Source organism: Hemitrygon akajei, chromosome 21, assembly GCF_048418815.1.
Source record: "Hemitrygon akajei chromosome 21, sHemAka1.3, whole genome shotgun sequence".
Lineage (NCBI taxonomy): Eukaryota > Metazoa > Chordata > Chondrichthyes > Myliobatiformes > Dasyatidae > Hemitrygon > Hemitrygon akajei.
Genome location: NC_133144.1, coordinates 66,158,098 through 66,174,993, shown reverse-complemented (window position 1 = coordinate 66,174,993; position 16,896 = coordinate 66,158,098). Strand labels below are relative to the sequence as shown.

At 44.1% G+C, this 16,896-nt stretch overlaps 1 protein-coding gene across 2 annotated transcripts in view; it reads left to right on the top strand.

Moving 5' to 3' along the window:
• The window catches only part of zswim8 (zinc finger, SWIM-type containing 8), a 176,582-nt gene that overhangs the window by 122,312 nt on the left and 37,374 nt on the right, over window positions 1–16,896 (top strand). For both annotated transcript variants that reach the window (XM_073025635.1, XM_073025636.1), the window contains exons 16-17: window positions 189–313; window positions 5,245–5,482. In XM_073025635.1, coding sequence (XP_072881736.1) covers window positions 189–313; window positions 5,245–5,482 — 363 coding nt within the window. The remainder of the gene's footprint in view (window positions 1–188; window positions 314–5,244; window positions 5,483–16,896) is intronic.

The window sequence follows — 16,896 nt, the reverse complement described above, 5'->3', positions numbered from 1 at the left end:
GCTGGTGGAACACAGCAGGCCCAGGCAGCACCTATAAGGAGAAGCACTGTCGACGTTTCGGGCCGAGACCCTTCGTCTGGACTCACTGTTGACGTTTCGGGCCGAGACCCTTCGTCAGGACTGCAATTCCTAACACTTTGCTTGGTGTCGCTTTTGTTTGTGGTAAAACGTGCATATTCTCTCCTTAGGTATGAAGACCACAGTGAGTGAGGCAGAACACCCCTTGTTGTGCGAAGGTACTCGGAGAGAGAAAGGAGACCTTGCGCTTGCTCTCATGATCACGTACAAAGACGATCAAGCCAAGCTTAAAAAGGTAGGTAGTGGCGATCTTAGTGAATTTGTTTGTTTTATGTGACTGCTGATAATCCCAGGTCAGCAACACACAAGATCCTGCAGATGCTGAAATCCAGAGTAACACACACAAAACGCTAAAGGAACTCGGCAGGTCAGGCAGCATCTATGGAGAGGAATAAACAGTCAGAGCTGATGAAGGGTCTTGGCCCAAAACATCAACTCTATTCCTTTTCCTAGGTGCTGCCTGACCTACTGAGTTCCTCCAGCATTTTGTGTGTGTTAATCTTAGATCAGTCTGACTTGTTCATGTTGGGACAGATGAATTGTTCCAAAATGTGTTTTTATTTTATCTAAGAGATAAGGATTGTCTTAATACATCAACACATTGTAACATCCAGTGGGAGGGAGTGTGGAACGAGGCTTGCTTTGTGGTTCTTGCTTGGTAAGTTTGATTGGTTGTGTTTGTGTTTGTGTTGTTCTGCCAAGCATTGTGAACGTGCCATGTTGGCACCAGAATGCCTGGCGATCCTTGTGGGCTTTGGTGTATTGGTTGTTAATGCAAATGGCCCCTTTCACTGTGTGTTTCGATGTACACATGATAAATAAATCAGAAACTGAAATGCGTCGTTTGCATCAACAACCAACACATTTTGAGGATGTGCTAGGGGCACTCACAAGTGTTGCCACACTTCCAATGCCAACATAGTATAGAAACAGGCCATCTTGGCCCTTCTAGTCCGTGCCGAACGCTTACTCTCACCTAGTCCCACTGACCTGCACTCAGCCCATAACCCTCCATTCCTTTCCTGTCTGTATACCTATCCAAATTTACTTTAAATGACAATATCGAACCTGCCTCTACCACTTCTACTGGAAGCTCGTTCCACACAGCTACCACTCTGAAATTCCCCCTCGTGTTACCCTTAAACTTTTGACCCCTAACTCTCAACTCATGTCCTCTTGTTTGAATCTCCCCTACTCTCAATGGAAAAAGCCTATCCACATCAACTCTATCTATCCCCCTCATAATTTTAAATACCTCTGTCAAGTCCCCCCTCAACTTTCTACGCTCCAAAGAATAAAGACCTAACTTGTTGAACCTTTCCCTGTAACTTAGGTGCTGAAACCCAGGTAACATTCTAGTAAATCTTCTCTGTACTCTCTCTATTTTGTTGACATCTTTCCTATAATTCGGTGACCAGAACTGTACACAATACAATACTCCAAATTCGGCCTTACCAATGCCTTGTACAATTTTAACATTACATCCCGACTCCTATACTCAATGCTCTGATTTATAAAGGCCAACATACCAAAAGCTTTCTTCACCACCCTATCCACATGAGATTCCACCTTCAGGGAACTATGCACCATTATTCCTAGATCACTCTGTTCTACTGCATTCTTCAAAGCCCTACCATTTACGATGTATGTCCTATTTGGATTATTCCTACCAAAATGTAGCACCTCACACTTATCAGCATTAAACCCCATCTGCCATCGTTCAGCCCACTCTTCTAACTGGCCTAAACCTCTCTGCAAGCTTTGAAAACCTACTTCATTATCCACAACGCCACCTACCTTAGTATCATCTGCATACTTACTAATCCAATTTACCACCCCATCATCCTGATCATTAATGTATATGACAAACAACATTGGACCCAGTACAGATCCCTGAGGTACACCACTAGTCACCGGCCTCCAACCTGACAAACAGTTATCCACCACTACTCTCTGGCATCTCCCATCCAGCCACTGTTGAATCCATTTTACTACTTCAATATTAATACCTAACGATTGAACCTTCCTAACTAACCTTCCGTGTGGAACCTTGTCAAAGGCCTTACTGAAATCCATATAGACAACATCCACTGCTTTACCTTCGTCAACTTTCCTCGTAAACTCTTCAAAAAATTTAATAAGATTTGTCAAACATGACCTTCCACGCACAAATCCATGTTGACTGTTCCTAATCTGACCCTGTCTATCCAGATAATTATATATACCATCTCTAGGAATACTTTCCATTAATTTACCCACCACTGACGTCAAACTTACAGGCCTATAATTGCTAGGTTTACTCTTAGAACTCTTTTTAAACAATGGAACCACATGAGCAATATGCCAATCCTCCGGCACCATTCCCGTTTCTAATGACATTTGAAATATTTCTGTCAGAGCCCCTGCTATTTCTACACTAACTTCGCTCAAGGTCCTAGGGAATATCCTGTCAGGATCCAGAGATTTATCCACTTTTATATTCCTTAAAAGCTCCAGTACTTCCTCCTCTTTAATCGTCATATTTTCCATAATTTCCCTACTTGTTTCCCTTACCTTACACAATTCAATATCCTTCTCCTTAGTGAATACCAAAGAAAAGAAATTATTCAAAATCTCCCCCATCTATTTCGGCTCCACACATAGGTGTCCACTCTGATTCTCTAAGGGACCAATTTTGTCCCTCCCTATCCTTTTGCTATTAATATAACTGTAGAAACCCTTTGGATTTATTTTCACCTTACTTGCCAAAGCAACCTCTTATCTTCTTTTAGCTTTTCTAATTTCTTTCTTAAATTTCTTTTTACATTCTTTATATTCCTCGAGCACCTCATTTACTCCATGCTGCCTATATTTATTGTAGATATCTCTCTTTTTCCTAACCAGGTTTCCAATATCCCTTGAAAACCATGGCTCTCTCAAACTTTTAACCTTTCCTTTCAACCTAACAGGAACATAAAGATTTTGTACCCTCAAAATTTCACCTTTAAATGACCTCCATTTCTCTATAGTTTGCCCACAACTTACCAATTCTAACTTGTCAGCACTGTGCAAAAGTAGGGTGCCTAAGATTTTTGCTGAATTCTGTATTTGTTAACGTGGAGCAGAGTAAGTTTGTAAATCTGGCAGAGGCAAAGGATGCTGGGAATGGTGGAGTGCTGTGGGGGGGTGCAGGATAGGTAGAAGAGGAGGAGCGTTTGCTGTTGGGGGAGGAGACGACATAGGTGTAGACACATCTAGTCCTGAGACACCAGGTGAGGTCGTTTAATGGCAAATAATTGGTTTATTGATCATTACAGAATGGCTGCCGCTCCCTTTTCCTGATCATGATTCCCCTCTCCCTGCCCCCTTCCAACACTTAGTCCACAACAGAGACCCATATCAGAATCAGTTTTACCATCACTCACATATATCATGAAATTAGATTTTTTTTGCAGCAGCAGTACAATGTAATACGTAACATTACTACAGTACTCTGCAAAAGACTGAGGCGCACTAGCTATATTTATGTGTCTTTGACTTCTGCACAGTAGCATACGTGCTTGGAATGTGGGAGGAAACCAGAGCAACTGGAGATGAGCGATGCGGGGGGAACGTACAACTTCCTTGCAGGCAGCGGTTGGAATTGAACCCAGATTGCTGGCACTGCAAAGCATTGTACTAACGGCTGCGTTTCTGTGCTGCCCTTCGTCTCTTTCAGTGAACAAAAGGATTCTTTATTTTAACCACGTCACTGCACGGAACCCGGGCTGCCAATAGCCATGCTGGAACAGTGATACTGCAATCGGCATTTGCGAGACCAAGTTGGTTCAGCTCTTACTGACCTCAGTAATGTGCTGTATCAACGCTTTTTAAGAAGATGGCTTTTTCAAAATATGCGGAGTGCAATCTTCCAAATGGATTTTAATTTACAGTTAGTAAATGGATAATCAGAGTTTGAATAATTGGCACAAGTGAAAGTTGGAAGTAAAGATGAGAGTTACTCTCCTCCATTCTCCATTGGAGCGGAACGCCTGAGAGCAGGGATAGAACACAGAACACTACAGCACAGTACAGGCCCTTCAGCCCGAACCCTTCAACCTACTCCAAGATCAATCTAACCCTTCCCTCACCCACAACCCTCCATCTCTCTATCATCCACGTGCGTAAGTCCCTTAATTGTCAATTTAAGATTTAGCTTCAATTTATTATCTAAGTACTATATGTCACCATAAACTACTGATTCATTTTCTTGCAGTCATTCAATGTAGAACAAAAAACACAACAGAATGAATGAAAAACTACACACAAAGATTGACAAGCAATCAACATGCAAATGAAGACAAACAATGCAAATACAAAAAAGCTAATAATAATAATGATGATAAATAAATAATACTGAGAACATGAATTGTGGAGTCTCGGTAGTGGAGTGGATTCACGTTCGAGCAGTCACTTTCAATGCCCCTAATGATTCTGCCTCCACCACCCCTCTCTGTAATGGAATTACCTCTGACCTCCCCCCAAATACTTTGCTCCAAGCACCTGAAAATGATGCCCTCTTGTATTAGCCCTTTTCCCCCTGGGGAAAGTCTCTGGCTGTCCATTTGATCGAGTCACATCTCACCCTCGAGCACTTGAAGTGGGATTGTCTGGAGGACTGTAGGAAGAGAGCAGTGAGGAGGAGCTTTGATGGGAATGCTATTCCCCTGAACTGGTGTGGGAATGGTGTTGAATATTTGGATTTGGATCAGGAATTATTATTGTCACATGTGCCGAGGTATGGTGAAACACTTGTCTTGCATACTTTTCATGCATTTCACAGGACATCAAAGTATTTCAAGGTAACGCATATGCAGAATATGATGGCCTCGCCGACTAAAATGAAACTGAGCTATGAAAGTCTTTGGCTGAAGCAACAGAGTGAATTCCCAGTAAATCATAAACACAAGAGATTCTGCAGAGGAACACACACCAAATACTCGAAGAACTCAGCAGGTCAGGCAGCATCTCTGCAGGGAAATGAGCAGTTGACGTTTCGGGCTGAGACCCTTCTTTAGGCCTAAGACATTAACTGTGTATTCATCTCAGTAGATGCTGTCTATCCTGTAATCTCCCCCCGTGGCCTATTGACAAGCTCCGTTGTGGCGCAGGACACTGACCAGAGATATTCTGTTCTCCTCTGTCTAGATTCTCGACAAGCTATTGGACAGGGAAAGTCAAACTCACAAACCTCAGACACTGAGCTCGTTCTACTCATCCAGCAAGCCTCTGGCCACCAGTCAGAAATCTCCGTCAAAGCACGCGTCGCAGGCTGCTGCCAGTGTCCACCAGCTGACCAGTACGGCGTCCGCACCTCAGCAGGCCAGCGTGCCCGCCCCGGTTCAGAACACTGCAGCCGAGAACTTCCCCGAAGGGTCAGCGCATGGTATGTCTAAAACACTTCTCACCTTTGTTGTTTCTTCAGCATCAATAGATAAATTACAGTCGTAAATTTCATTTCTTTTACTGAATCATATAATCTCATTTCTGGGAAACTTTTGTGATATACCACACAAGAAAAATGGAAAGATCGTTGAGCATCTTCACACTGTCCACTGCAAATTCCTGGATCTCCTGTTAGTCACCCATTTCAATTTGACTTTCTATTTTAAGTTCAAGTTTAATTGTCATTCAAACTATACGTGTATGCCCAAACAAAACAGCGTTATTCTGGTGCCAGGGTGCAAAACACAGAGCCAACAATCATACACAGTATGTGGCACATATAGCATGTATAAGGTAACAGTAGAGTACAGTCACGGAAAAACAGTCCGGTCCCTGAGTCCATGTATGTTGCAGCAGTCTGCTGTTGATCACAATGCAACTTGTCTTCCGCTGAGCAAACACAAGGGAGGGGGGAGGGGAGGTAGGCAACCCTGACTCCAGCTTGTACATCACACCAAACCCCCTCTGGTCCTCCCAAGGAACACCCGACTCTGATGCATCTCCCTGGGTGGGTACACATTCCATTCCAACGTGTTGGTCCGTGGCCTCCTCTATTGCTATGATGAGGCCACTCACAGGTTGGAGGAGTAACACATCATATTCCATCTGGGTAACTTCCAACCTGATGGCATCAGTTTCTCTAAGTTCTGGTAATTTTCCCTCCCCCTTCTCTTTTCCATTCCCTGTTCTGGGATCCCCTTTTGCCCCACGTCCTCAGCTGATCATCACCCTCCCTGTGGTTCCCTTTCAGCCGTGGTCCACTCTTGGAGCAAAGCTGTATGAGGAACCCTACCTCTCACTGAGTTCTAGGAAACCTGGCCTTGTGTCTGTGTTTGTGACTCTGTTGGACTTTGTCTTGACAGCTCCTGTAATATTTTTGGAATGTTTTATTAGTAAAGACTCCCACTATCCAGACCACGCTCTCTTCTCACTGCTCCCACTGGGCAGGAGTTCAGGAGCCTTAGGTCCCACATCACCAGGTTCAGGAACAGTTATTACCCCTCAACCATAAGGCTGCTGAACTCGTGTGGATAACTTCACTCACCTCAACTCTGAACTGATTCCAATGGCCCCACTTTCAAGGACTTCAGCTCATATCCTCAGTATAAATCATTTGTCTATTTATAATTTTGTATCTCCTTTTGTTTTTGCACAGTTTGTCATATTGTGCACATTGGTTGTTTGTCTAGTTCTGTGTGTAGTTTTTCATTGATTCTATGAATGAATGGCACAAACATCAATTTCTGTAACCTGGTAATTTTTCCCTCCCACTGGGGTGAAAGGGAATCCCAGAATGGGGAATGGGAAAAAGAGAGAAGGGGGAGGGAAAAATTACCAGAAGTTAGAGAAATTGATGTTTCTGCCATTCATTCAATCAATGAATTTTTCTTCTTTTTACTTACTGTGAAAGTTCGCAAGAAAATGAATCTCGTATATGGTGACATACGTGTACTTCGGTAATAAATTTGAATTGAACTTTGAAGATGGTATAAATATCTGTTCTTAGAGAAATACCTTTCAAGGTCAATAACACCCATCCTTGATCAGACCTAGTGACAGGGGTAGTGTTTGGGTAATTGACTGGGCAGAGACAGCACGAGCTTTTGCCCTGGGATATTGCTGGCGAGCTGCCTGCACTCATGATGGAGGTCCTCGGGTGTAGACGTTGGCCAATCCAAACTCAACAAACTTGAAGATAGAATATTATATTTTTATTTGTTTTGTTTGTATTTACCAGTACCGAATAGAGTAGGCCCTTCGAGTCACGCCGCCCAGAAATCCCCGACAGCCCTGATTTAACCCTAACCTAATCAAGGACTATTTACAATGACCAGTGAACCTAACTGTACGTCTTTGGACAGTGGGAGGAAACCGGGGAACTGGGGAAATTCTTGCATTCCACATGGAAGATGTACAGAGATTCCTTAGAGAGGGGTGCTGGAATTGAACTCCAACCACAACACTACCATGGCGTCCAAATATTGACCATCCCACAAGATATAGGAGCAGAATCAGACCATTCAGTCATGTTCAAGTTTACTTATCATCGAACAATACATAAATACAGCTAAACTAAGCAGCATTCCGGGGCTAAGGTGCAAAACACAGAAGCTACATATGCTACGTATAAAATAACAGTAAACAAAGTACCAAATAAATAAATATATACAGTTGAAGTCAGAAGTTTACATACACCTTATCCAAATACATTTAAATTCAGTTCTTCACAATTCCTGACATTTAATCCTAGAAAACATTCCCTGTCTTAGGTCAGTTAGGATCACTATTTTATTTTAAGAATGTGAAATGTCAGAATAATAGTAGAGAGAATGATTTATTTCAGATTTTATTTCTTTCATCACATTCCCAGTGGGTTAAAAGTTTACATACACAAATTTTCTGTCGGATTGAGGTCAGGGCTCTGTGAGGGCCACTCCAGTACCTTGACTTTATTGTCCTTAAGCAATTTTGCCACAACTTTGGAGGTATGCTTGGGGTCACTGTCCATTTGGAAGACCCATTTGTGACTGAGCTTTAACTTCCTGGCTGATGTCTTGAAATGTTGCTTCAATATATCCACATAATTTTCCTTCCTAATGATGCCATCTATTTTGTGAAGTGCACCAGTCCCTCCTGCAGCAAAGCACCCCCACAACATGATGCTGTCACCCCCATGCTTCACGGTTGGGATGGTGTTCTTTGGCTTGCAAGCCTCCCCCTTTTTCCTCCAAATATAATGATGGTCATTATGGCCAAATAGTTCAATTTTTGTTTCATCAGACCAGAGGACATTTCTCAGAAAGCTAAGGTCTTTGTCCCCATGTGCAGTTGCAAACTGTAGCCTGGATTTTTGTGTCAGTTTTGGAGCAGTGGCTTCTTCCTTGCTGAGCAGCCTTTCAGGTTATGTCGATATAGGACTCATTTTACTGTGGATATAGATACTTCTCTACCTGTTTCCTCCTGCATCTTCACAAGGTCCTTTGCTGTTGTTCTGGGATTGATTTTCACTTTTCGTGCCAAAATATGTTCATCTCTAGGAGACAGAATGCGTCTCCTTCCTGAGCAGTATGATGTCTGAGTGGTCCCATGGTGTTTATACTTCTGTACTATTGTTTGTACAGGTGAACGTGGTACCTTCAGGCATTTGGAAATTGCTCCCAAGGATGAACCAGACTTGTGGAGGTCCACATGTTTTTTTCTGAGGTCTTGGTTGATTTTGTTTATAAACTTCTGATCCACTGGAATTGTGATATAGTCAATTAAAAGTGAAATAATCTATCTGTAAACAATTGTTGGAAAAATTACTCGTGTCATGCACAAAGTAGATGTCCTCAGTGTCTTGCCAAAACTATAGTTTGCTAATATGAAATCTGTGGAGTGGTTAAACAATGAGTTTTAATGACTTCAACCTAAGTGTATGTAAACTTCTGACTTCAAGTGTATATATATCTCAGGTCTCTGAGTGACATGTTCTGTAAATTGATGGTGCATGGGTGTTGGAAAGGATAAACAGTTCTCAGCACACAGCAGACGAACCTACACATGCATGCAATCCACCTTTCACCATTCAGTACTGGCTTATTTTTTTTCTTAATTGAAGGCCTTGGCTTGAAACAACGACTCTTTATTTCTTCCATAGATCTGCTGAGTTCCTCCAGCATTTTGTGGTGTACTCTGGGTTCCCAACATCTGCAGAGTCTCTTTTCTGTTACTGACTTTTTGTTTAATTCCATTCCACTGTCTTCTCCTGATAACTCTTAATCCCCCCCTACAAACCAAGAACCTATCAATCTTTGGTTTAAATACATCCAGTGACTCGGCCTGTACTGCCCTCTGAGGCAATATATTCCACAGATTCACCACCCTATGAGTAAAGAGCTTCTTCTTCATCTGTGTGCTAATGGGACGCTCCTTTCTTCTGAAGCTGATCTCTCTGTAGAATGCGTGGCTTTTCCCTGGGTGCTCCACTTTTTTCCCACAGACCAGAGATATACTGGGCTTGCTGGCGCTTAGGGCAACAGTGAAAGTCGTCTGTTTTTAATGCTGTTACTGGAACAATTTTGCTTGACCAATCAGGGTTGTTAGCCCTGACCTGAACCCTGACCCCTGAATCTGGAGGACCAGTGGACCACTCGTAGTCTCTTTGACTTATTTGGCATGGGTGACCGTACCAAGAGTCAAAGTGTAAAGCCCTGACTCCAGCCAGCATAGCTCTCTGATCACTAAAGCACACAAGCGTCCAAAGGGCGACAAGGCTGTGGTCCTCTTGGAGGAGCAGGTGAATTGGTCATTGTAAATTGTCCCATGATTAGGGTAGAGTTAATCCATCCTGTGTCTGCAGATCCTAGATTCTCTTACCAATGGAGACATCCTCTCCACATTCACTCTGTCCAGGTCTTATAGTATCTGGTAGGTTTCTGGTGAGATCCCACCCCCCCAACCGCCACCCTTATCCTTGTGAACTGCGGATTTTTCTCCTGCTCTAGCAAATATTTATACCTCAACCCACAGCGTGGAAATTGATGAATTTTGGGTTGCGGGTTGGGATTTTGATTTGTACATGTTAGCCTGTGCATTTCCCCTGTCAGAGAGTGTGGGCCAAGGACTCCAGGGTCTGCGTGGCCTATCCTGTGGATGGAGTGGGTGGGAGGGAGGAAAAGGGGTTTGTTTTGCTGTTGTTGTTTGTTGCTGTCATTGCTTGTGTTGATCTGAACATTTTGGGGAAGCTGTGTTGGCACCAGGTGTATGGTGATACTTGCAGGATTGGGTGCACGTCCCTGGCTGTGTTTGGTTTTTAACACAAATGACACATTTCAGTGTATGTTTGATAAATAAGTAAATCTGAATCAGATTCTAAATGACAGTATCTGCATGCATTGTCTGTCATGTCTCCCATGATAGTAACTTTGCTGCACGAGAACTTCACTGGGAATTCCAGGAATCCAACTGCATCCAAATGCGGTTACTATAACAATTCAGACATGATGTTGATCTGTCTGACTGTGACAGACTCATCGAAACAGACCCTTTCATTGGCTGAGTCTGTGCTGACATCACTAAACTCATCCTATTCTCCCAGCATTCCCCACTCAGCAGCTCAGAGTAGGGTAGAAATGTCTGTAAACTAGTAGCCTTGCTCTGTTGATCCACCCATTTGCAGTATTCATCACCTTTCATGTTTATTTTTATTTTAAGATACAGCACAGAACAGGCCCTTTCGGCCCAACGAGTCTATGCTACCCAATTACACCCATGTGACCAATTAACCTTCTAACTGGTATGTCAGTGGAAACGGGAGTGCCCAGAGGAAACTCATGAGGTCATGGGGAGACGGTAGAGCCGTGGAACTCAACCCAGGTGTCTGGCAGTGTAACAGCGTCCCGCTAACTGTGCTAAGGTGCCACTCAGTGCCACCAAGTTAAGTGGTGGTTGTTCAGTGAACACTCGACCAACAGCATCACTGTAGAACAAAGCAGCCTGCTTGGTCAGCACAGGGCCACAACCATCGACAAACTGCTCACTGGCACGTCTTTCAGCAACACCTCCCAGATCAGAGCCCCCTGCTCCCAGGATTTAGCCTTCAGCTGTGTGAGTACGTCACCAAACACAGGGCCCCTTCAATTTCATTTTATCCTGTCCTGGAGACATGCAACCATTCCTTTTTTCCTGTTCCTACAATCCTTTGTGCCTTCATCAGTCACAGCATTGTGTCCAGGAATTGGGATGTTATGTCACAGTTCTGTAAGACACTGGTGAGGCTGCACCTGGAGTATTTTGTGCAGTTGTGCTTAAGTTGTATAAAAAATGTCATTAAACTGGAAAGTATGGAAAGAAGAATTATGAGGCTGTTGCCAAGACTCGAGGACTTGAGTTACAGGGAGAGTCGGGAAGACTAGGACTTCATTCATGAGTGTGAGAGACTGAGGGGTGACTATATAGCGAAGTATGAGGTGCATAGACAGAGTGAATACATGGTCTTTATCCCAAGGAATGGGAATCAACAACTAGGGAAGATTCATAAGAAAAGTGACAGACAACGTCTTCACCTAGAAGGACATATGTATTTAGAAGGAGCTGCCAAACAAAGTGGTTAAGGCAGGTACAATTAAAAATGTAAGTGATATTAGGATAAGTTCGTGGATAGAACATAAGAACATAAAGAAATAGGAGCAGGAGTAGGCCATCCGGCCCATCGAGCCTGTCCTGCCATTCAGTAAGATCATGGCTGATCTGTCTGTAAACTCAGCTCCTTCTACCTGCCTTTTCCCCGTAACCTTTAATTCCCCTACTATGTAAAAACCTATCTAACTGTATCTTAAATATATTTAGTGAGGAAGCCTCAACTACATCCCTGGGCAGAGAATTCCACAGATTCACCACTCTCTGATGAAAAACAGTTTCTCCTCATCTCCATCCTAAATCTTCTCCCCTGAATCTTGAGGCAATGTCCCTAGTTCTAGTCTCACCTACCAATGGAAACAACTTTCCTACTTCTATCTTATCTATCCCTTTCAAAATTTTGTATGTTTCTATAAGATCCATTCTCATTCTTCTGAACTCCAGAGAGTATAGTCCCAGGTGACTCAATCTCTCCTCAACCCCTGGAATCAGCCTGGTGAACCTCCTCTGCACTGCCTCCAAAGCCAGTATATCCTTCCTCAATTATGGAGACCAGAACTGTACACAGTACTCCAGCTGTGGCCTCACCAGTATCCTGTATAGTTGCAGCATGACCTCCCTGCTCTTGAATTCAGTCCCTCTAGCAATGAAGGCCAACATTCTGTTTGCCTTCTTAATAACCTGTTGGAAAGATTCAGAGGAATATTGGGCAAAGGGGACTAGTTTAAGTAGGCATCTTGGTTGGCATGGGAAAGTTGGGCCAAAGGGCCTGCCTTCAGGATAATATTGCGCACCTTCACTAGAAAGATGGCAGAAGTTGCTGCAGGCAGCTCACTACCACCTTCTTGAGGGCAGTCAATGCCAGCAGGGACACACACATCCTGTAAGTGAATATAAGTAGTCGTCTGAGATGTTAATGACCCTGGTGCATCAGTTATTTTGAGGCTGTCTGTACCAATGTCTCATTGTGTAGTGCAGAGCTCGTTGAGTCGGAGGAAGAGTTCAGAATCAGGTTTAATATCGTGGGTATATGTTGTGAAATTTGTTTCAGGAACAGCTTCTTCCCCTTCGTTGTCAGATTTTTGAATAGACAATGAACCACCCCAAGAGCACAACCCCATATTCCTGATGAAGAGTCTCGGCCCGAAAGGTTGACTGCTTATTCCTCCCCATGGATGCTGTCTGACCTGCTGAGTTCCTCCAGCATTTTATGTGTGTCACTTTTTTCCCTCCCATTTTGCACCACTTAATTATATATATGTTCCTGTAACCCTCTCACCAGGGCTCATATACAGATTTGGTTCGTTAGCCATCTCTGCTAACACCCACGCAACTCAGCGGTGAGGAGGCCACCTTTCATGAACGATGTACGTCCAGGGTTGGTTTGATTTGGGGTTCAACCAAACAGGAACTTTGTGGTGTTCCAATTAAAGGAACTTCAGTTTAGGGGAATGCTGTGTAAATACTGCCCATACACAGTTATTGACAGCCCAGAAATGACAGATCGTACACCAGCATAAAATTATAAAGAAAGTATATTTACCAAATTGTCAACTTTGATGAGCAGTTACTGAAAAAGAAAAGAAAAATTAAAAAAAGCATTACGGTTAAACCAGTCCAGCGTACACACAACGTTGGAACTAGTACTGGAGTAGTCAGGGGTGTATCTCTTTACTCACGCCCTGGACCCACGGTCTGTGTGAGAGCACCCGCCACATTCCGAAATTTCCTTGAAGACCACCTCGAATGAACTGGCTCTCTCAGGAGTATTGGTGCTTCCTCCTTGGAGCCATTCATCTGCACAAAGCACTTCTTGCAACCAGGACTCTCCTTCCAACAGCACTCTGTGGCATCTTTCCTTGTCCCCCGCTCTGCAGCTCCTGTCAAAAGACCCCAAAGCAGACTACTGTCCTTCAGAAAACTCTTCCCCACTGCTCTCTAGAACCTTCTCTCCCATCCCACAATCCTGATTGGCTGACACACATTCCTAAGCTGGACTACATGCCTCCTTATCTTAGCTGAAGCCAAAACACTTTCCAGCATGGCACACTGCTTTTACAGAAAACTGCTAATATAAACCGCCTCTCAGCATAGCAGTAGAGATCTTAACCAGGACATTACATTGCTAATTGTAATTTATAGTGTTTTTATTCTGCATTGTACTGTACTGCTGCTGCAAAACAACAAATTTCGTGACAGCTGCCAGTGGTATTAACCCTGATTCTGATTCAGTGGCAGCCCCTGATCACTGCATCATGTATCTTCTCTCTCAGTAGCAGCTCTGTGTTTATTTTGCAGAGAGTCCCACTGTGATTAGTCATTCACACATGCCTTGATTGGTGAACCCGCTGTGAGGAAGGGCTGCTGCAGGAAATGCTCTCATTATAAATAAGCAGGTTACAGTTTAGCCACATTTCAAGCAAATGGTATGAAAATTGTATTATTGATTTCCCTTTCTCCAAAAACAATCTTGGAGACGATTGCCTTTCCTCAGGAGAACTGATGTGATTCATCCCTGACATACAGAGGATCTAAAACAGGTTGTGTACTGAAGAAGATCAGATTCACATTTATTTACCTACGTACATCGAGCCAACACAACCCAAGGATGGGCTGGGGGCCGCCCGCAAGTGTCACCACACATTCCAGCGCCGACACAGCATGCCCGTAGTGCTTAGCAGAACAACGCAACAGCAAAACAAAGTCCTTTTTCCTCCTTCCCTCCCTACCTCCCTCCCACCTACCTGCCCATCTGCCCACCCACACAGACAGGCTGTCTCCTGGTCTCCAGCCATTCTGCACTCCAACTTAGCATGCTCCCTGTGCTCGGCAGAGCAACACAGAACTCAACAAAACAAACCAGAACATACCAAATGACAAAGCAACAGCAAAACAAGCCCAGTTCGACCCTCCCTCCCACCCACCAGCAAGGTCAAGGTGCTACTGGGCGGCTTGTGTTAATTTTGCAATGGAGTTCAGCTCGCCGTGTCTGCAGCACTTGTGGGATTTGTGAATTTTCCATTCCTGCCAAACCAGTCCTTCAGGTTGAAGTTTATTGTCTTTGAACCATACAGCTAAACAAAACCATGTTTCTTAGGGACCAAGGTGCAAAACACCATGCATATATCACATACAGCACATAAAATAATATTAACCGATGATTAGAAATCATTGTTTTTGACATAAATTACATGCAGACAGATAGTTAAACAGTATAATGCTGCTGCTGGTGTCATGAAGAGTGTGTACTGGGTGGTAGCAGGGTGTTCGGTAGTCTTGCGGCCTGGGACAAGAAGACCCTATAAGTAACAGGAGAGCCCATTGTTGGCCAAGAGACAGGAACCGTACAAACTCTTGAAGCTTGTTGGACTGTTTGGGGACTGAATGAACTAATTCAAAACCCACCCCGCCCCCAATCTCCCAGATACCATCAGTTCTCTGAAAAGGTATTGGTTTATATTGTCACCACACAGTGGAAAACTTGTCTTGCATACTGTTCATACCCATCAGATCATAATGCAGTGCATTGAGATAGAACAAGGTAAAACAATAACAGAATGTGGAATAAAGTGTAAGAGTAACCCAAGAAGTGGAGTGCAGGTAAATGATCATAACGAGATAAATTGTGAGGCAAGGATGCATGTAATCGAATAAGAGGTCCGTTCAAGAGATGATAACAGTGGGGTAGAACTCTCCTTCAGCCTGGTGGTACGTGCTTTCAGGCATTTGTATCGTCTGCCTGATGGGAGAGAGAACGTCCAGTATGGGTGGTATTGGCTGCTTTCCTGAGGCAGCGAGAAGTATAGACAGAGTCCATGGAGGGGAGGCTGGTTTCCAAATGTGCTGAGCTGTGTCCACAACTCTCTGCAGTTCCTTGTCATCACAGGCAGAGCTGTTGCCACACTGAACCGTTACGCATTGATAAAACTTGGTAAGTGTCGATGTGAGCATGCTGAATTTCTTTAGCCTCTTGAACGGTTTTAAAAGACATCACTTCTGTTGCTTATTTGGGATTAGACCATATGACATGGGAACAGGCTATTCCGACCGATAATGTTTGTGCTGACCACAATTCCAATTTAAACTGCAGAACTTGATTTATGAAGATAGGTTGAATGAGTTGGGGCTTTCCTCTTTGGAATGGAGGAGGATGAAAGGTGACCTCCTGGAAGTGTATCTTTGATGAGAGGCATGGACAGAGTGGTTAGCCAGAAACTTTGTTTCAGGAAAACTGGGGTGGGGGATAATTTTGAGGATGTTGGAAGAAAGTAAATTCATTACACAGAGAGTAATGAGTGCACAGAATGGGCTGTTGGGGTGGTGGTAGAGGTAGATTCATTAGGGACATTTCAGAAACTCTTTGGCGTATGGATGATGCAAAAATGGAAAGCTATGTAGGAGGAAAGGGTTAGATTGGTCTTAGAGTAGCTTAGAAGGTCAGCACAACATTGTGGGCCAAAGAGCCTGAAAATGCTGTAGTGTTTTTTTATTCTTTTTTATTCAATGCCTGAAGTGCTCTCTATCTCTGTTCCTTCATTCCCTGACATGGTCTCCATCTCTCCATTCCCTGACGTCGTCTTGCTCTCTGTCCCTCCATTCCCTGACGTCATCTCCATCTCTCCATTTCTCCATTCCCTGACGTCGTCTCCATCTCTCCATCTCTCCATTCCCTGACATGGTCTCACTCTCCATCCCTCCATTCCCTGATGTGGTCTCCATCTCTCCATTCCCTGACGTCCTCTCCATCTCTCCATTCCCTGACGTCGTATCCATCTCTCCATTCCCTGACGTGGTCTCGCTCTCCATCCCTCCATTCCCTGATGTGGTCTCCATCTCTCCATTCCCTGATGTGGTCTCCATCCCTCCATTCCCTGATGTGGTCTCCATCTCTCCATTCCCTGACGTGGTCTCCATCTCTCCATTCCTTGACGTGGTCTTGCTCTCCGTCCCTCCATTCCCTGACATGGTCTCCATCTCTCCATTCCCTGACGTCATCTCCATCTCTCCATTCCCTGACGTGGTCTCGCTCTCCATCCCTCCATTCCCTGATGTGGTCTCCATCTCTCCATTCCCTGACGTCGTCTCCATCTCTCCATTCCCTGGCGTGGTCTCCATCTCTCCATTCCCTGACATGGTCTCCATCTCTCCATTCCCTGACATGGTCTCTGTCTTTCCATTCCTTGACTGTCTAAAAGCCTCTTAAACATTTCTATTGTCTCTGCTTCCACCACTTCC